This window comes from Mustela putorius, unplaced genomic scaffold (assembly GCF_011764305.1).
Source record: "Mustela putorius furo isolate JIRA1106 unplaced genomic scaffold, ASM1176430v1.1 tig00004041_pilon_pilon_pilon, whole genome shotgun sequence".
Taxonomy (NCBI): Eukaryota; Metazoa; Chordata; class Mammalia; order Carnivora; family Mustelidae; genus Mustela; species Mustela putorius.
The window spans coordinates 2,326,365-2,347,208 of NW_025422176.1; the positions used below are offsets into that span (position 1 = coordinate 2,326,365).

A 20,844-nucleotide genomic window follows, 5' to 3' on the forward strand; every position below is an offset into this window, starting at 1 on the left:
CTGTAGAAGATTCTTCTTTAAGATCCTTCAAGATCAGCTTCTTTTACTGCTCCTTGAAGCCTTCCATAGCTCTAACAGCTCATGTGCATGTTTTATTTTCCTAAACTTGCTTTACAGCCTCCACCAAATGATTACTTGTTTCCTTATTTCAGGTGTGTTTAAGTTGTTTCTATAAAATTATAGCTTAAAATTATGTTTCCTAAGAAAAAAATAATAAAATAAAATTGTGTTTTCTGCTTAGGTTCTCCCAGTCCGCAGAGACTGCTTGGCTTGCAGGAATTCCTTAATGACTGAGCCACCCAGGTGCCCCGCCTTATAGGAATTCCTAAGCCAGTATTATTATTTTATTGGCTAAACACTGTGGAGGTTATCACTAAATAATTTTGGATACAGAGTCACCTCATCCAGGTACCTTGAGGGTCTGCTTCCCTACTGTACTGTGGAAAATGGGTACTTTTTAATGGGATTTTCTTCTTGTTTTTCTAACAAATGATACACTGATCTGAATATTGACTTTCTTTTGACTCAGAAATATGTCCTAGAGATCTTTCCCTGTAAACTCATGTTTGTCAGGTGGTCCCCAAGACCACCCTCAGGTTTGATGATTCCCCGGGATTCAGCATACAGTTATACTCATGACCATGATGTATTTCATCAAAAGTATCAGCAAAGGGAAAGGGCACATTGGACAAATTCCAGAGGAAAGTAGGTGCAAGTTGCCAAGAGTTCTCTCCCTGTCATGTCGCACAGGACATGCTTAATTGGTCTAGTGTCAAATTATGACAACATGTGTAAAATGTCTACCAGGAAAGCTCATTAGAAATTCAGTGCCCAAGGTTTCTATTAGGGGCCAGTCACGTGTGCACCCTCTGTCTAACAGGTACTAAAATTCCAGATTCCCAAAAGGAAAGGTTTTCAACATAAACTGTATTGTTCGTACAGTTTACCCTTACCAGTTAGGGAATGGTGGGAACCTCTCTGAAGTCCAGCTTCCTTCATACCAGTCGAGGGCCAGCCTTTCTAAGGATCGCAGTCTTAGACCTGCTGTTAACTCTTCTGCACACCATGGACATCTACAAAATCCCTTCCATTTCTTAAACTACTGTAGGATTCCATGGTATGAGTGCATTATGCTCTGATAACTTTTCTCTACTGACTGGCTTTTAGGCTATTTTGCAGTATCTATTTTTGTACAATTTCTTTTTTATGGGCTTTGATTGGAATTAATGGATCATAACATAGTCACATTTGAGAATCTGCTATTAGATACTTCCAAATTCTTCAACAGTGAGCTTCATTAGTCCATACTTCAGCATTTTACAAGAGTACTCTTTGGAAGTGATTACTTTTAACGATAGTCATGTTGGGGATATAGAAAAACTGACCCATCAAGCATCAGGAAGAGCAAGACAAGGATGGGCATTCTAGATCCCAGATGTGTCCTGCTGCCATCATGGGCCCTTGCCTTCCCCATTTCTTTTCCAGCTCCCAGGACTCTGGTTCTGACACACTTTTGTTTCTTCCTCTGTCTCTAATCTCCCATCTTGTTGCCTTTAATTACTTGTGTGGAGGCTTGTAATTTTTTATCTTTTAGTGTGGAAAATTTCAAACATATGCATTAGAAGAGAACAGAATCAGGAAGATAAATGGACCCATTACCCAGTTTCAGCAATTGCCAACATTTTGTTAATCATGTTGCATTTTTCTCTTTCTGTTTTTTGGAGCCATGGGGTGGGGCCTGGATAGTGAAAGCAAATCCTGGATATTATGGTGTTTTCATAAACATTGCTTTAGTACTAATTTACAAAAGTAACATACACGTAACACAACATTTCAAATTAAGATATACTTTTTTTTTTTTTTTTTTTAATTTATTTAAGTAATCCCTACACCCAGCATGGGATGCAAACTCACTACCCTGAGATCAGGAGTTGTATGTTCTTCTGACTTAGCCAGCCAGGAGCCCCTGACTTGCACTTTTTAAAAAACATAATAATTTCTTTAAGTAGTTGGTCCAGTTGTGAGGTTACTCTGCTATTCCTAGTTTAGGTGAGTGTTTCCTCGTGTCTTTATCTAAATTTGTATAAAGTTCACATACATATACAGAAAGCTTGAAAAAACTATGGGATAACACGTTCACATTTTTGCAATATGCTTTTCTTATTTTAAATAAGGAATATTCCTGGGGCTCCTGGTTGGCTGAGTCGGTGGAGTATGTGACTCTTGATCTTGGGGTTGTGGGTTTGAGCCCCATGCTGAGTGTAGTGGTAACTTAATAGTAAAATCTTTAAAAAATTTTTAAAGATTTAGTAAAATAGTAAAATTTTTTAAAAAAATTTATAAAAAGGAACTTGTTTTCTTATCAATAAACAAATCAGTTCCTTTTCAATACAACATGCTATGCTATGCCATAGAAGAATCATTTCTTTATTGATGGACATTCTGTTTTTCTGCTTTCCAGCCCTTGTGGACATTGCCGTGAAGTATGATGGGCACATGGCCTTGCGTTCTAGGGATTTATTGCTGTCAGATAACATTCTGCAGAATGGGGTGGCTGGCTAGAATGTGTATAAATTCAGTTGTTAAAATTCTTGCCACAGTACTTCCCAACAAATTGTAGTAGTTTTCCACTGGCAGTGTAAAATGTGAGAAAGAACCTTTTAACTCTCATTGTTGCCAGATATTATTACTCTTGAACATTTTACCAGTAAAATTAGTTAAAAAAAAAAAAAAAAGAAGAAAAAAGAAAAAGGGTATAACATTATAGTTTCACCTTTTTTTTTTTTTAAGATTTTATTTGTCTGACGCAGAGATCACAAGTAGGCAGAGAGAGAGGGGGAACAGGCTCCCCGCTGAGCAGAGAGTCTGATGCGGGGCTTGATCCCAGGACCCTGAAATCATGACCTGAGCCAAAGGCAGAGGCTTAACCCACTGAGCCACCCAGGTGCCCTATAGTTTCATCTTTTAATCTGCATTTATCAAAAAGAAAAACTAGCAGTGTCTTTAAAAAATAGTATTTTTTTTAAATTATTAATTTTCTAAAGGTTTTATTTATTTGACAGAGCACAAGTAGGGGGAGTAGCAGGCAGGGAGAGGGAGAAGCCAAAAGAAAATCTTTACTATTTTACTAAATCCTTGCTGAGCAGAGAGCCCCATGGGGGGCTCCATTCCAGGACCCTGGGATCATGACCTGAACCGAGGGCAGTCGCTTAACCGACTGAGCCAACCAGGCGCCCCACAAGTAGTATTTAGAATTTGGTTTATACTAACAAATGTAAGCTTGGTTCACTACTAGAAAATCCATCAATACAGTTAATCACATTAGCCATCAAAAGATGGAAATCATTTAACCATTTCAGTTGCCACAGGCAAGAAATCTAACAAAATATAGCATGCACCCATGACCAAATCTCCCAGCAAACGAGAAACTGAGAATAGTCTTTTACTTTTTAAATATTAAAACCTACTTATTTAATATTAATGCTTGAAAAATTTTTAAATATTTAATTATTTTTAAAGATTTTACTTATTTATTTGAGAGAGAGCGCGCGCGAGCACAAGCCGGGGGTGGGGGTAGAGGGAGAAGCAGACTACCCACCCGGTGAGGACCCTGACACTGGGACTTGATCACAGGACCCTGAGATCATGACCTGAGCTGAAGGCAGGTACTTAAACTACTGAGCCCCGCAGGCTCCCCGAATATTTCATTTTTCAATGCTATCATTCACAGATGAATCAGAAATGAAAGTATGTGAAAAGGTTTGTACAGTGAGAGCCTTCCTCCCATCCGCCACCGGCCTAGTTCCTCCCTTCTCCTCCCCACATTTACTGTTTGTTCTTAGGTGTTCCTTCACAGTCATTTTGTACACATACAGGGAAACGAGGGTGCATATCCTCTCTCTCGCTTTTTACACAGACCATAGCATACTGTGTAGGCCATAGCATACTGTGTACTCTGTCATGCACCTGGCATTTCCATGATGAGTTTTCCCTCGAGGACACATTTTTGCTCGTTTCTGGTACCATTCGAGCTTTCCTATTTCTCTCTTTTTTTAAGCTGTTGAACTCCTCAGATGTGGGACCTTACAGCCATTTGCTAGTTGTATCTCCCACAGACATTCACGAAATAAATGTTGTAGTTAAGTGCACTCTCTCTCTCTTTGTTTTTTTAAGATTTTATTTATTTATTTGACAGAGACACAGCAAGAGAGGGAACACAAGCAGGGGGAGTTGAAGAGGGAGAAGCAGGCCTCCCACTGAGCAGGGAGCCCGACGCAGGGCTCTATCCCAGAATCCTGGGATCATGACCTGAGCCAAAGGCAGACACTTAATGACTGAGCCAGTTGCTCTTTTAAAGATTTTATTTATTTATTTGACAGACAGAGAACACAAGTAGGCAGAGAGGCAGGCAGAGAGAGAGAGAGAGAAGCAGGCTCTACTCTGAGCAAAGAGCCCGATGTGGGGCTCGATCCCAGGACCCTGGGGTCATGACCAGAGCCGAAGGCAGAGGCTTTAACCCACTGAGCTACCCAGGCGCCCCTGCAGTTGCTCTTTTAAAGATCACTAGTACCTGATTCCCTCTTCAGACCAGTCGGGTTCAGTCTTTGCCTTTGATTTTTTTTTTTTTTCCGGTTCTTGCTCCTGTCACACAGCCATGATTCTTGAAAATCTAATACTTTGTCTTTCCTGCTGTACATTTCAAGTGTTCTTATAAAAGGTAGAAGGATATAAGGAAAGGATTGTGGAGGCATACAGTCTGGGGAAAAGGTACATTGTAAGGAAGAAGATAAAGCAGTTAATCTGTCTAAGGCCAAAGGATTTATTCTCTGTGTCTCCTAAAAGGAGCTAGTACTTTACTGTGGGAGGTTTCATGCTCTAGAGGAAAGACCAGGACATTGAGAGCCTTGATTTGAATTTTATCTCTACCCTGTACTAGCTGTATGACCTTGGACAATTGATTTCGCTTTCCTGTGGTTCAGTCTCTTCATCAGTAAACGGGTAACATCTTTATCACTTTTTTTTTTTTAATTTATTTATTTGTCAGAGAGAGAGAGAGAGCTCGTGAGTTCAGGCAATCAGAGTGGCAGGCAGAGGCAGAGGGAGAAGCAGGCTCCCCGCCAAGAAAGGAGCCCAATGTGGGACTCGATCCCAGAACACCGGGATCATGAGCTGAACCGAAGGCAGCTGCCCAACTGACTAAGTCACCCAGGCGTCCCACATCTTTATCGCTTTTTAAAAAGTGATAGTAAAATGGGAAAATATACATAAAGTGCCCAACATAGTCACTGGCATTTATTTATTTATTCATTCATTCATTTATTTATTTATAGAGGGAGAGAAAGGGGTGAGGGTGGGGAGGAGTAGAGAGAATCTTATTTTTCATTTTTTTAAAAGATTTTATTTATTTATTTGACAGAGAGAAATCACAAGTAGATGGATAGGCAGGGAGAGAGAGAGAGAGAGAGAGGTAAGCAGGCTCCCTGCCGAGCAGAGAGCCCGATGCGGGACTCGATCCCAGGACCCTGAGATCATGACCTGAGCCGAAGGCAGAGGCTTAACCCACTGAGCCACCCAGGCGCCCCTTATTTTTTATTTTTTAAGATTTTTATTTTTTTATTTGACAGAGAGAGACACAGCAAGAGAGGGAACACAGCAGGGGGAGTGGGAGGTGGAGAAACAGGCTTCCCCTGGAGCAGGGAGCCTGATGTGGGGCTCGATCTCAGAACTCTAGGATCATGACCTTAGCCGAAGGCACACACTTAGCGTCTGAGCCACCCAGGCGCTCCTGCAGAGAGAGCCTTAAGCAGGCTCTACGTTCAGCACAGAGCCTGAAACCCAGGCCTTGATCTCACAACCCTGAGATCATGACCTGGGCTGAAATCAGGAGTTGGACGCTTAACTGACTGAGCCACCCACACATTCTTAATCACTGACATTTTAATCACTTTAAAGTTTGTTCTCGTTCCTAGGTCCAGGACTTGCAGAATTGGGTACCCAATTCAAGGAATGAATGATTGCTGACTGGAATGTTGTCTTTGTGGAGCGTATGGCAAATATGATGGACCATTTAGACCTATCAGATCCATCAGCCCTTTCTTTTTCATAGATATGTAAATGATAGAGTCAGATGTCTTAAATGAATCTACTAGCATATAAATCCTGAAAGCCAGCGTTTGGGCACAGGTGGTATATTTATATATTTTTCCACTTAACTTTCTGAAGGAGAAGATGTGGGTCAGGTATGGTCAGTTGGCGGTGGTGACAGTGCTAAAGAACCAAACTTGCTGCTGTGCTTAGAGTATCAGCTGATACTGTAATAGTTCCTTGAGAGCTAATGTATTACATCTTTTAACTACTAAAGCCACCATTTTGGGCTAGGAAAATACTTGCTAACCTCATCAAAAAGCCTTCAGAATGAAATTTGAGGAGAGAGAAAAATTCCAGGTAAATAGTAAGGGAGCATGCCATAGGGTAGAATTATAGAGACAGAAAATAAGATCCGATCAAGGACCTGTGTCTAATCACAGGAGGACACGGAGAACAAACGCTGAAGATTCCTGATGTTTCTGTATCATAAGTGCCCATAAATCTTGACCAAAGTAAAGGCAGTCATGGATCCCACTGAGAACTGGTGAGAGGAGTTTTTAACTAGGCATTGAGTGCTTACTAGAGACTCTGTTAACTAAGCACCTTCATTTAATCCTAACAAAAGTGGTGCAAAGTAGAAGTACAGAAATTAATCTCCAGTTTTAAGGAGGGCACTGAGGCTGTAGAAGGTTAAGTAGTTAGAGCTAGTAATCTGCTTTTGATGGATGACATGACAATGATACAAGTTCATTTGTTTACTAATTTTACTCTTAATCATATGTGTGGCTAGCTCGGTCCCGGACTTACCCAGGATTACAGTGTGAGCGAGCTTGCTCACTCTCCTTGCCTCCCTCACACAGAAGAGGGGAGAATGAGTCATGGTTGTGGTTGGCGTGAGTCTGTTTTGCTACTCTGTTAGCCACATGGCAGTCCTACTTGGAACAAAATGACAAGGGAGTATAGCAACAATTATCTCCTTCCAGCTTCTCACTGACTTCAGCAGTCACATACTCAACCTTGCAGGATCACCGGCAGTCATCCATGATGTCACTCGGTTTGTTTTTCACTGCCTACCTGTGTGCCTCTCCGTCAGCAAGCCAGCTTCGAGTGGGATCTCATTGAGCTCCACCTTGTGGCATCCCTTGCAGTTTCCCCTGTGTTTGCTTGTCTTTCCCATTTTCTCTTCTGCATCCCCAATGCCATCTGCTTTTCAGCCTTGGTAAATTATTTGCAGTTCCCCAAATGTCTGGTTCATGTTCCTTGAACCTTGCCTTGTCTGTCTGTTATTTATAATGTTCCCTCTGGGAAGCTGCCTTGCTTCCTCAGGGCAGTTAGAAATTTTCTCTTTGTCTGTTGATTTTCATCAAGTATCTGATTTTTGGTTGTCTGTTGATATTGTGGATGAAGGTTTAGGTTCTTGAATCTAGGGTTATTAATGTAGGTAACTGAAGTGAGTCTCCTCTTAACTTTTCTTCGAAGTTTCCTCATTCCTTAGAGGCTCTACCTTGACCAGAAAGGCTGGGACTGAGTTCTGTGTCTGAGAAGTATGGTGATTGGCAGGCTTTAGTCTAGGGTGTGATGGAGGAGAATGGTGGTAGTTTCCAATAAAGAGGACTTGATCTGGGGCACCAGACCTCTTGCAGGAGCCCTGCCTGCCTCCTGCCTAGGTTTTGTTTCTTTAGAGAGTGTTTCTTTGGTTTTAGGCAGGATTCAAGTGTAGCTGCTGTGTGTAGCCATGTAGTCTTGGGGATGGAAAGTGGCTAGGAGGAGTTGAATAGCTGTGGCCTTTCTATTCCTTCGGCAGTCTTTTTGCTCCGTGTCTATTTCTGCTCTCCTAGCTCTGTTGGAGCCTCTCTAGAGCTCTGCCAGAGGGTGGCACATACATCCATTCAAGACTTTTCTTGTGTTTATTCTTGGGTTGTAGCTTTCTTTGCTCTTGATTATGCCTCAGCTGGGAAGAGATGTATATTACCTTGTTTCCTTTCATTTCAGTGAGGTGGAGTGGAAAAGAAGAGGCAGACCCATTTACTCAGCCTGTCTATCATTTTGAAATCCTGAACCAGGGGTTCTGTTGACAACTTTCAGCATTTGTTATTTTAAGAATTGAAACAAACTTATATAATGAGTGTATTATTGATTCCCATGTACTGAAAGAATAGTTTGGAATATTTATGGGCTATGAAATTACAGTAAAGCTGAACTACATGATCTTTTTATGAATAACTTGTGTTTAAAAAATAGTTAAGCTTTTTAGGGCAAGGAAAGCCAACAGTACCCCAGATACCTGGGCAGAGAGGATGGTGGGGAGGTCTGAGGCATTGCTACTAGCTGCTGATTGATAGTTGGGGCCAGAAGCAAGGTAACTCTGGCTCACACAGTGTTTACATTCTAGAATCAGAGAGTATAGCTTGTTTCCCAGAGTAAAATTTGCTAATTTTAGGTTGTCTTCCATGACATAACATGAAGCTCAAAGCTCTGCTACTTTGACTTCCTAAAGCAGAGTACTAAGTAGTGTCTCCAGAGTTAGATGGAGGTTGCAAGCTGGGTTTTATTTTGATGAATGATAGAGTAATTTGCCATGTCTTCTAATAAGAGTGAAAATGAATCTGTATGCAACATTATTTTTATTTCTTAATACATTTTGGGAACGTTAATTGCAACTGTGTGGTTCAGGGATTTAGTGCAAGAAGAAGAACAGTTGATGGAAGAAAAGAAAAAGAAAAAAGACGACAAGAAAAAGAAGGAAGCTGCTCAAAAGAAGGTAGTATATATGTATCAACTATCTATGTTAAGCGGTCTAAACAGATTTAAAAAGAAAACTACTCTAATTGGAGTTTTTAAAAGCATTTGATTGAATGTTTTAATTTCAGTGGAGATTCAGTTTAATATTTAATGTTTTTGATTATGCGTATATAGTAACTTTTGCCAAGTATATACAATTTAATGCATAGTTATTTAATCTTGCCGGTAGTTTTTTCAAAGGTAAGTGGTTTATACAGGTCTTTATCTTTCAATCAGCTCTTCCTAGGTTTTCATAATATATGCATCTCTCTATATGTGAGAAGAGCGAGCAATTTGCAGCTGCATTGAAACCTGGCTCTCCCACAGGGCGTGCTACATGGTGTGTCCTTCAGCTTTGTTTAGCCTTTCTGGGCCTTAGTTTCCTTATGTTTTGTCAGAGGAGAATTTAATTAAACGAGATAACGTAATACACATAATGCACGTAATAGGAAATAAAGTGTCCGTTTCCCTTCTACTTTCTGTTTAGTACCTGGGCTGATTTCAAGAATTTGCTGCTTACAGTAAGATATTTGAAAATAAGCCTAAGACATAATTTGCTGCGGAAGATCTCTAGCCCCATCCACTGTCAGAAACTGTTAACCAAAACAGTACAAATCATAGAAAAGGAAAGATTATGTTCATAATTATAAAGTTTTTTTGTTTTTGTTTTTTTATAAATTAACAATCCTGATGACAGTGCTGGGCACTCATCTCCTACTGTATCAACATTTCAAGGACCTTAAAAATGTTCTAAATGACCCAGTGAATTCACTGTTCCACTTCTGTATCAATGGCAGTTCTGACTTTAATTTCTGACCTACACTTCTTATGTGCCAGGCGCTGTATTACAGCTGTACACTTTTCTTCACATTATTTAATAGGGAAAAACACAGCGTCCAAATCTGTGGTAGGTGGGGAGCTGTTGAAGACAGGGAACTGCTTGACTCAGCCTGGAGTGGGACCATCGGAAGGGAAAATTTTCTTAGAGTAGAAATTAGCCAAGTGAACAAGGAGTGGAATAGAAAGGGATTCCACGCAGAGTAAAATCCGCAGCCTCCGCAGCCGGCGCCACAGCCTTACAGGAGTATGGGTTTTGATTGGTGGGAGTGGGACGCCGAGGGCAGAAGTGTCAGGATGAGACTGCAGAGGATTGGTGTTGGCCGTGGACTCTTCTCCTGGTTTCAGCCATTGAGTGTTGGGGAAAACACCAAAGACATTTCAGTAGACTGGTGTAAAAGTTTGTGCTTGGGAATGTATGTCTTAGCAAGACGTGGGCTTGAATTGGAAGAGGTAGAAATTAGAGGCTCAGATGCTGGTGCAGGGACCGGCAAGAACCCACAGAGTTTGTTGGGAGAGTGTGAAGGGGGAGTGACTTCCGTTGATGCTTCCATTTCAGATTGAGTGACAGGAGTACATCTTGGGAGGAGTTAACCAGGTAAGGGAATAGAAAGGGATAAAGAAAATTTCCTCCTGGAGTGCTGAGCTGACAGCGTGACCAGCAAGTACTTACAGCGTGGGAGGTGGGGGGCACTGGACGATCGTAAGGGTAGAGGTGATAGGTGGCCCTAGCCTTTAGCCTTTTGCTTGCTCTCAGGAGTGACTGGGAGGGATGCATTGTCATAGTCAGGGTCTAGAATAGGTTTCTAGTATAGAGTTTTGGCACTGATGATGCCATAGACCTTTGTCAGAGGCATGTTGGTACAGGCTGGTCTTTGCAGTGTGATCAGTCTTTAGCTGGGATTTGTGGTGCAGAAAAAATTGTATCCTCTGTAAGTTAAGGTTGGGGGAGGCTTATGAAACTCTTGGTCTGTGCTGTGAAGGCGATTTACTGACTGAAGAGAGCTTCTAAGAAACTTCAGAGACTTGTTGAAGAAGATGCTTAGGTGTACTTTATGTAGAAACGGTGGGTGGTTTGGCAAGCATCTGAGTGTTGTGTTAGCCGGTTGATCCTTGCTTCTAAGGAATTCCGTATGTAGCTTGAAAGTTAGGATGTCTGCGAAAGGCTAGAGAAGAAGCCTAAGGTACTATATAATGAAGTCTGTTTATTTAGGATTTACCCTATTTACTGAGAAAGTTTTGAGAAAGGGAGGTCATTGCTCAAATGATTTCTTTAAAAGTTACATTTTTAAAATGTGTGATGTGAGTAAATTTTTTAAGGTTGTAACATACACCAATAATGGCTGTAATTGCCAAGGTTTGTCTTTATATTTTCTGATAACTAAATCTCTGACTCACCAAGTCAGTGTCTTTAACATGTGAATGATGACTTTGTGCCATTTAGCCTCGCACCAGATCTGAAATGACAGCTTTTTATACTCTCCCACTCCAACTCTGCCTCACCCGGTTCCAGTCTCTCACCTTAACCATGTCCTACTGGAATCATCACAGAGGCTTAGGGATAACGGGGAGTGTTTTCTTCTTTTGCTAGATCCTGTGTATCCTTTAGACACAGGAATATTTAACCACTGAACACAATATATATTTTTTTTATTTTTTAAAGATTTTATTTACTTGTTTGAGAGAGAGCAAGCACAAATTGGGGTGGGGAGGGACAGAAGGAGAAGCAGACTCTCAGCTGAGCAGGGAGCTGCCTGTGGGGCTCCATCCCCTGACCCTGAGATCATGACCTGAGCTATAGGCAGAGGCTTAACTGACAGAGCCACCCAGGCACCCTGGCCACTGAACACAATATAAAGGAAGTTTAATGCCTCTGATAAATATTAAGTGTAGTAGAGTAGACTGCTACTGTAAATAAGAGTGTTCTTCAAATTGCAAATAATCAGCTTACAACTGAATTTGAGTAACACACTTTGGTGTAGCAAGGACAGCTGGTATTTCTATAGGTTGTTACCAAATAGCTATTAAAAAAACAAAACAAGAAAGAATCCCAAGGTGGCACACTTACAGCCCATATGAAAGATTGTGAGTCACAAGAGTTTTAAGACAAGTTTCCTCAAGCTTGTTTTTTGTCTGTAGTAGGAGCCAGCAGGTGTATGCGGGTAGGTGGCAGACATCTACATAAGACAGGTAGGCAGGCCCATTTATACGAATGTTGGAACATAAACTCACTACAGTAAAAACAATCTGCAGGTTTCATGTAATGTATGCACATGTTAAAAACCTATATATTTTTATTCCTGAAAAATATTTCAGGTAACTATCTGTTCTGATCTATTCATTTTAGATAGAAAGAAGTCAAGCATTAACATAAGTTGAAGAGGCCAACCAAACCATGGTTTGGTTTTGTCAGGATGACAGAACTAGGAATAGGATGGGAAGCTGATTAGACCCCAACCACCCACCCTGCCCGGCACTTTTCCAAAATTAGGTGCCATGCCATGGTGTTGTCCTTTGTACTTTTTTTTTTTTTAAGATTTTGTTTTTGAGTAATCTCTACACTGCATCTAGGGATTGATTCAGAGTCGCACCAAGATTCAGAGTCGCACATTCCACCAACTGAGCCAGCTGGGTGCCCCTGTCTATTCTTTATACTTTCTGCTTTAGTTTTCACAACCTAAAGGTGAACTTTTTTTTTTTTAAAGATTTTATTTATTTGTCAGAGAGAGAGAGAGGGAGAGCGAGCGAGCACAGGCAGACAGAATGGCAGGCAGAGGCAGAGGGAGAAGCAGGCTCCCTGCCGAGCAAGGAGCCCGATGTGGGACTCGATCCCCGGACGCTGGGATCATGACCTGAGCCGAAGGCAGCCGCTTAACCAACTGAGCCACCCAGGCGTCCCCTAAAGGTGAACTTTAAAGCCACAAATAATATTACTGTGGTAATTTCTGTAAGGCATTTAACAAGTCTTTTTTCTGTGTGTACAGAAGCGTGGTCCCTAGTAGCCACTTTGTATTTTTTTAAGGAATTCATATTCAGATCACAGGTTATTTTCTGTTTTAAATAAAAACCAGGTAGCACAGCTCCTTCTATAAATGATGAGACACCAGTGAGGCTCATTGTAATGTTTTTACTCTGGTAGTTTTTTGTCTCAAATATAAATTTCAAGTATCTAAATTCCTCTTTGAAGAAATTTTACATGAAAATTACAGGCTTTTCATTATATTTCAGCCGGGGCACATCTCTCACAATGAGATCAGTGACTGGACGGCTTTATTTTTAGTTCTGTGTTTTGAAAAGCTTTCTATTTCATATCTAAGACGTCTGTTTACTTATCTCCTAATTCCAGGGCTTACGAAATAATTTGTTACAGTATGGGAATGTAGTTTCTGCACTTAAAAAGGGCAACAGAGGGGGCGCCTGGGTGGCTCAGTGGGTTAGGCCGCTGCCTTCGGCTCAGGTCATGATCTCAGAGTCCTGGGATCGAGTCCCACATCGGGCTCCCTGCTCAGCAGAGAGCCTGCTTCCCTCTCTCTCTCTCTGCCTGCCTCTCCATCTACTTGTGATTTCTCTCTGTCAAATAAATAGATAAAATCTTTAAAAAAAAAAAAAGAAAAAGGGCAACAGAGGTACCAGTAGCTTGTTAATCTCCAGGTTCTGTTTTTAGAAGAAATTTGTAGAAGGAATCTTGAGAGAAATGTAATGAAGGGAAAAGGAGGTTGAGAAATGGGTTAATTATAGAGGGATAATTTAGTATAACCTTTACTTTAAGCATGTAATTGTAGTTCCTGGAAAGCATATAATGGTTGAGGGGCCGGAGGGAAGCAACAGTACAAACAGGGATCGTTTAGGGTTCAGAATGTTTGAAGTCAGTGTTCATGACTATTTTTGTTACTGTGTTAGGAGCGGAGGGGATTGTTACAGGCTTTGTGGGTTTAAATGTACTCAGTTTGGGTTTAAGTGAGACTACGTTATAGAAAACCTCCAACTTTCAGTCCCCTTCTCAGAAATTTTACTGTCAGTCATCATGTCTCCCAAAGTCCATGTTGTCGTGAGGATCCTATTCAGCAGCGCAATGAGTGAAAGTTTCTCAGTAGCCTGGGTGGTTAACATAGTCAGGCCTAGAGCAGGGCAGTCAAGTGTTCACAGGATTTCAGTTGACTAGTCTCCACTTGGTCTCGGTTCCCTTTTTTTAAAAAAAAAAAAACAACAAAAAACTCAACACTGTATATAGCGGGCCTGAGGTTTAGGCTGAGTGCTGCTTGTGAAGAAATCCTAGAAAAGCTATCTGACCCCTATTTATCTCATTTAAAGTAGGCCATCAATTCTTTTTTCCTGATGTTAGTTTGTAATACCTGGCACTGTGAAGATACGGTAGATGATTAGGAAAAGAGAAAAAAAAAACTGGACTTGGGAACCTGGAGTGTGTTTGAGTTGGGCCATTTCCTAGAGTGAAAGGACTGAGCCAGGGTACTGGCCATCGCGGTTGGTGACAGCCGCAGTGGCTAAGACCTCTTGCGTGCTTCCTGTGTGCCCGGCGGGTCCTTAAGGGCCACTCTCCCCCCAGCTCTTCATGATTTAGATCCTTCTAGGCTCACAACAGCTCTGGGGGAGGTGTTTTTGTTCCTGTCCTACAGATGAGGAAACTTCGGTTTAGAGAAGTTAATTTTAGTCAAGGTCACATCAGGTGTTAAATGGTGGAGCCAGGATTCAGAGTCCGACTTCAGACACTGAGCTCTTAGGCAGTCAGGTTTAGTAGGGAGCTTAGGGGAAAATGGTGTGGAGTCGGACAGAAAAGTTGGCATATTGTGTGTTTGCCGCTTGTCTAATAGCTTCCTTCATGAAGTGAGGCGGTTGTAGTAGTTGCTTGTGGAATCACAGCTCAGGCTTTTTTTTTCTTTTTCTTTCTTTTTTTTTTTTTGATAGTAAGCAGGCTCTGTGCCCAACATGGGGCTCAGACTCATGACCCCGAAATCAAGAGGTGGATGCTCCACCGACTGAGCCACCCAGGCGCCTCTGTTTTTTGTTTTTGTTTTTAAGAAAAGGATACTCAATATGGAAAAATTTTTTATAGATGTGACAGAATCCTTTAATTCTGTTACACAAGAGGGTCTACAGTGAGAATCTCACATTTGAGTAATACTGTAAAGAAAAAATCTTCCTGTGTTGTACTTGAGCCCCATAATAGCCCTGAATGATAAGTAGTCATCTCCCAAAACTCCCATTTGAGGAATTGGGAAACCGAGACCCAGAGGGTTTGAATGACAAGGTCATGTAAAAGTAAAAAGGAAATTTGAACTTAGTTTTAACATATTTTATATAAGCAAATATATATAAAACATTACTATTCTAACAAGTAATCAGTATCAAATATTATTAATGATAGTTTACCTTTTTTAAGTAACAAAAAGTACAAAACTGCTATTTTACACAAAGCAGTTTAGACTCGGTTTACTTCAGGGGTCAGTAGCCACATGTGGACAGGGCTGCCATTTTGAACAGTGTAGACAGACAGACACTCATAAAATCATTGATCCTGTTAGGAAAATTATCTTTTGAACAGTTTTGAGTAGTATGCTAGGTTCCTGGACCAACCCACAAAGCCTTATTTTAAAGAAGTGGCACTTGCTGAGTTCTGTTTCCTCTTAATCAGTCAGAAGCTCTTGGGTTCTGTTAAATTCCTTCAGTATATTCGTCAGTATTCGGACGGGCAGACACCTTTAGATGTCTTCTCTGTGTCATTCTCTGTGGATGACAGAGTACTGAATGAGTAGACTTGTTCTGAAGCAATGTGGACTTGTTTTGGAGTTGGAGACTACATATCCTCTGTGTTAAGGCCAGTGAGAGCAGTACTGTCTATCTTGGGGATACTGTGATCAAGGCTTCTGTGTATTGTAACTTAGTTTCCGTTGGAAGTAAACTGTGGAAGAGACTAGGAAAGAGTTAAAAAAAAAAAAAAAGATTTTCAGCATATAAAATAATTTTTGTACTGTAATGTTTTGGCTTCAGAAAATTATGTATTTTATTGTTTGCCATGGTACTTCTCATAATGTATTCATATACCAAGGTCTCTCTAATAAAACTGATCATCTACCATCAGATTTTAAAAACAATTTCTCCAGAAGTAAAATAAGTGTTCTAGCTGGTTATCTGGTCTTTTGCCATTGTCCTTCCATCAGTTTTTTTTTGTTTTTGTTTTTGTTTTTTTAATTTTTGATCCATATGAAGTAAAAGATGGGCCTCCATTATTTAGCATAACACTAGTGCTCTAAAACTTGGTAAAGTTGCTCACTGTCTGGACTGACTCTGGCTCACTAGGGAAAGACTGTTTGGTAGGGCTTGAGGATTAGGGTAATTGCCATAGAGTCCTTCACCATCTAGTTCTATAATGGTCAAATTCAATAAATGCTATTTTAGGTAACAATAATTTAATATGAGTAAGAAAAATTATTGTGCCCCATGGCACTTAAGGAAAGCTTTATCTTTACTTAGGAACAATTCCTGGTTATTGGCTACGAATTATTCAGTCTTTCCTCACCTCCCTGCCTGTCCCTTTATCTTTTATTTTTAGGACTCCCATGCAATTGGCCTTAACTAAAAAGTTGATTTATGCTTGTGGCCTCTGTCTTTAATCTGTTCTTTCTTTGTGGGGCCCTCAAAGTTTGAGTGAGGTATCTTGAGGCAGCTCTGCTCTTACTATGTCAGAGACGGTGGACAATGGGGCAAATATGGCAAAGCAGGGTTGGCGTCAGTTCGGCTTCTGAACACAGTAATTTTAATGAATTATCAGATGTGTCAGAAGTGACATATGTTTGAAATTTTTTCCCCACTCAAAAATACTTAAAAGTTAACTACGTTTAACTGAAAGAGCAGCCTAACCTCCAGGAGTTAAATTTATTACTGATTTGGCCAAGTGGTTATATTCAGCTTTTCTTCCAGAAAACTTAATTTTTTTTATCATTTGAAATAAGAATTTTTGAAACCATTTAAACTTATGCAAAACTCAATGGATCCATTAAATGTTAGCGGTGACAGTTATAGGAAATTCATTTAAAAATCAAATAATGAGAAATGTGCAGTGCCATTTTTTTATTATTAAATGTCATTCAATGATGTCTTCTCTGATCTGTATCTAAAGAAACATTTCAAACATTCTTTATTAATAAACATTGTATCAGGGACAATGGGGCACATCTGTGGGAAAAGCATGCTTTCTTTGCATATCTTTTCCTGTGCAGTTCACCTAAATGACAAATTCCTTATTTAATAAAAGTGTATATGTCTTATATAATAGTAATATATTAACATTTTATCATAACAATCCATTTCTTTCAGTTTCATATTTACATTGTTTTTTGTTTGTTTGTTTTTATTTTAGGCCACTGAACAAAAAATCAAAGGTACGTTGTTTAAAGCTATTTTTATCTTTTTTTTTTTTTTTTTCATTAAAGTAAGGTTGTTGATATGCATTTTTATTCACCTCCAGGATTGGGAGAGCCAAGAGCGTGAAAGAACAGAGGGGTGGGGACAGAATTCTTCGGTGACACATCTTGGAGTCATCTCTTGGGGTTAATGGTTTACTATATTACTGCTTTCAAAATATGCCACCTTGAGACCTACCTTACACTGTCTCCTAGGATGCACACCACTTCTTGACATACTCCCTTGATTTGAGTCTTTGAACGCATGCACCTTCCCTTAGTCTTCTGTGTAAAAAAGTCTTCTTATCTGGGGTTATCTCTGGGACTGTTACCTCATCCCTTGCTTTATTCCTTGGTCTCTGTAAACAGTTGTCCCCCACTCCTTCCTGGAGGCATACCGTGATACCCACTCTATATTTAATTCCTGAGAATAGTAGATTGCTAACCTGATGGTCATTTTGCCAGGCTGAGCAGCTCCCAGTACCCATCAAGCAGGAGCCTTCAGGTTGCTAAGGAACCAGGAACATCATTCCTCTCAGATCCTGAATCAGGAATTCTTCACCCTCTCAAGAGTTGACTACCTGGTAATGAAAGGTGTAGGGCTCTCAGATGCTAAACTTGTTAGGCTTGAAGATCATGAATTTTCACGTGTAGCTATATCAGAAGTACGACCTCTGCATTTGGTTGAGAAATGCAGCTCAGTACTGCCTGATTTTATTTGAGGTCAGCGTTTGTTAAAGTAACATTTATTAGCTGCAAGTGTCTAAGAGTGAACAAGAACAGTCTTAGCTTATATTTTACTGGAGAAAGTGGCAGTAGAGGGAAACACCTAAACACAGTATAGTATAATATGATTTGCTTCAGGTAGAAATGCCGTTGTTGTCCTGGAACACAGAGGAGTAACGAGTAGCTTATTTGACACAGGGGGTTAAGGAAAATCTCCTTGAGATTATGAATCTTAAAAGATGAAACAGCCAATCCAATAAGAGAGGAAATGGCAGAGGGATCAGTCAGCACGATTGAAGGTACAGAGACAAGAAATAATGTGGTGGACAGTCCTAGAGCTTTAAATATCCAGCAATGAATGGATGGGGTAGAAGGGTTTTTCTGAAGAGATAAGAAGGGGTTAGGTCAAGAGAAGGCCTTATATGCTCTGTGTACTAAGGAACTTCGACTTCTGTGTTTTAGGTAGTTAGAAGCCACTGAAGAGTTTAAGCAGAAGAGTGACATGGGTTGGTTTTTTGTTCTTTTTTAAAAGCTGTCAGACACTGTGGATGAAAGTGTTGGCTGAAAGATGGAGCAAAGAGAGGAAAGGCACTCTCTGGGCAGAGGAAGCAGGTGGACAAGAAGAGGGAATATTCAGAGAATAAGTGCAGAGATGTTGGGGGGAAGGGACAGAATGTAGGCTTGGAGGTGGGGGGATATCATTGGGCTTCATACTGGTTAGAGAAGGGAGCCAGCCTGGGTAATGTATGAAATTGGTGAATCACTATATTATACACTTGAAACTCGTGTAACACTGTGCGTGAACTATACTGGAATCAAAATAAATAAACTACCAGTTTGAGTTGTAGAAAAAGAGTGGTGAGCCAGCAAAGGTCACAGGTATAAGCTGTGCCTTAGGAGCTTCTTTGTCAGTACCGTCTAGCGTTCACCAACAGAGTGCAGCACCAGAGAGGGAGTGGGGGAATAGAAAGGGTAAAGACAATTTGAACTGAGGTCTTGGCAGCAGGGGTAGGAGACAGATGGAAGATGTAGGAGGTCTAGAATTCACAGGATTGCAACTGGTGAGATCAGAGGGGGAATCAGAGTTCAAATGTGGCTTTGAATCTGGACGCGTAAGAAAGTTTATAGGGGAGTGGAATGATGTAGGGGGCAACATTGCCAAATTAATTTGTTGGAACATGACCAAATTTCATCTTCTTCAAGCTCAGTTTTCACACACCACTCCCCTCTACAGGGATGTTAAGTTGTCCCTTTGCTCTGCTTCAAGACCAAACTCCTGTGCTTGGCTTCCAAGGCCCTCTTTAATCTGACCTCCTGTGATCTAACCAGCCTGTTGTCCCTCACTCCTTTATACTTTTCAGAGCATTCTCATCTGTTTCGTGTTCATCCCTATTTCTGTCTCTTTTTCTTAGCCAGGGAGGCCTTTTAGGCTTTCCAGACCTCACAGAGCTCATCTTCTGATGGATCACTCCAATGGCCATGGATTCTCCCTTCCCGATTTCTTAGGATGTTATGATGTATCTTAAATTTGGGCCACTTGATTATAGTCCATCTTAGAGTTTCGACTGGCTCGTGGGTGTTTGTTTCTCCAGCATGATCTTTGAATGCCTGCTGTTTATATCCTTTCCAAATGTAAATCATCCTTTTACATCCGTACATAAAATATGAATGTATTTGAATCTTCTTAATTTTAAACTTGACAGAGTTCTGAGAATGTTAGGTTACTTAAATGTTTGAAAGTCACTTCAAAATGTATTGTTGCTCTGACAACTGTTTTACTTCACCCTTTTCGATGGCAGTTCCGTGATTGGCCACATTATTCTGGTGTATGAAAATGTATTTATTTTTGTGCCGTGTATAATGTCTGTGTTATCTGTGATTTGGGGTTCATGGTGATTAGAGATTACAAACTGGAAATTTGTGGGACAGGTTTGGCACACACAGTCATTACATTTACTGAATGTTTGGTTTTGGAATAATTTATGACTTACAGAAAAGTTGAAAAGGTAGTAGGGAGTTTTCCCACATACACCTCACTCAGTTTTCCCATGATTGACATCTTGCATTTCTGTGGCACCTTTGTCAAAACTAAGAAGCTGATATTGGTATTAATGGAACTCCAGACTTTATTGAGATTTCCCTGTCTTCTGTTAACTCATTTCTAAAATCCAGCACCAGATACGCAGATGCATCTAGTTGTCCTTCTCCTCGGTCTCCTCTGGTCTCCACACAGTGTGTTGGTTACCCTTTACGCTTCCCATTGGCAGCATTTACCAATCAGGAGATTCTGCGTAACCAAGAATTGCAGTTTCTCCTGCAGTTTTCACGGTCCACATCACTTTTTGTCCTTGTGTAGTAGAGTCTCTATCAGGCCCGGATCTGGTAACTTCTGGCTGTCAAGTACTTGAAGGAAACAGGGCTGCTGTGACTGGGGGACTGAATTTTGAATTTTTATTAGAGTCTTTGTGATTGTCAGGAGTCTCCATCTTAGGGTTCAGACTGAGCGTGACTAGTTAGGCTGCAGCACCCTCTATGAATTCTGCGTAAATGAGCCATTCTTTCTAAGGCTACTGCCATTTCTGGTTAAATAACACTAATGTTGCTTCCGCCCAGTGGTAAGACAGTTTGTGTAAAAGTTGGGGTCTTGTAAAGTATCATAAATTAAATTCTTTTTTTTTTTAAGATTTTATTTATTTATTTGACAGAGATCACAAGCAGGCAGAGAGGCAGTCAGAGAGAGAGGAGGAAGCAGGCTCCCTGCTGAGCAGAGAGCCTGATGGCGGGGCTTGATCCCAGGACCCTGAGATCATGACCTGAGCTGAAGGCAGAGGAGGCTCAACCCACTGCGCCACTCGGGCGCCCCTTATAAATTAAATTCTTGACCAACTTTCATACATGGAGACAAGTTGATGTTTATTTCCTGGTACAGTGGATTCATAACTCATCTAATGAAAATGTGGAGCAACATAATGCGAGACAGAATGCAATTCTTGAA

At 40.7% G+C, this 20,844-nt stretch overlaps 1 protein-coding gene across 10 annotated transcripts in view; it reads left to right on the plus strand.

Annotated features, from left to right (window-relative positions):
• Positions 1-20,844, plus strand: part of TNRC6A (trinucleotide repeat containing adaptor 6A) — a 103,304-nt gene that overhangs the window by 17,071 nt on the left and 65,389 nt on the right. For 8 of the 10 annotated variants that reach the window (XR_001177234.2, XM_013048885.2, XM_013048887.2 and 5 more), the window contains exons 3-4: positions 8,761-8,848; positions 17,081-17,102. The exons of 1 other annotated variant lie outside the window; for it this stretch is intronic. Coding sequence is in view for 8 of the 9 variants with exons in the window: in XM_013048885.2 (XP_012904339.1) it covers positions 8,761-8,848; positions 17,081-17,102 (110 nt within the window). In the remaining variant the exon portion in view is untranslated. Of the gene's footprint in view, positions 1-241; positions 409-8,760; positions 8,849-17,080; positions 17,103-20,844 lie in introns of those variants that run through there. One more of the 10 variants, XM_013048888.2, reaches the window with a different exon arrangement.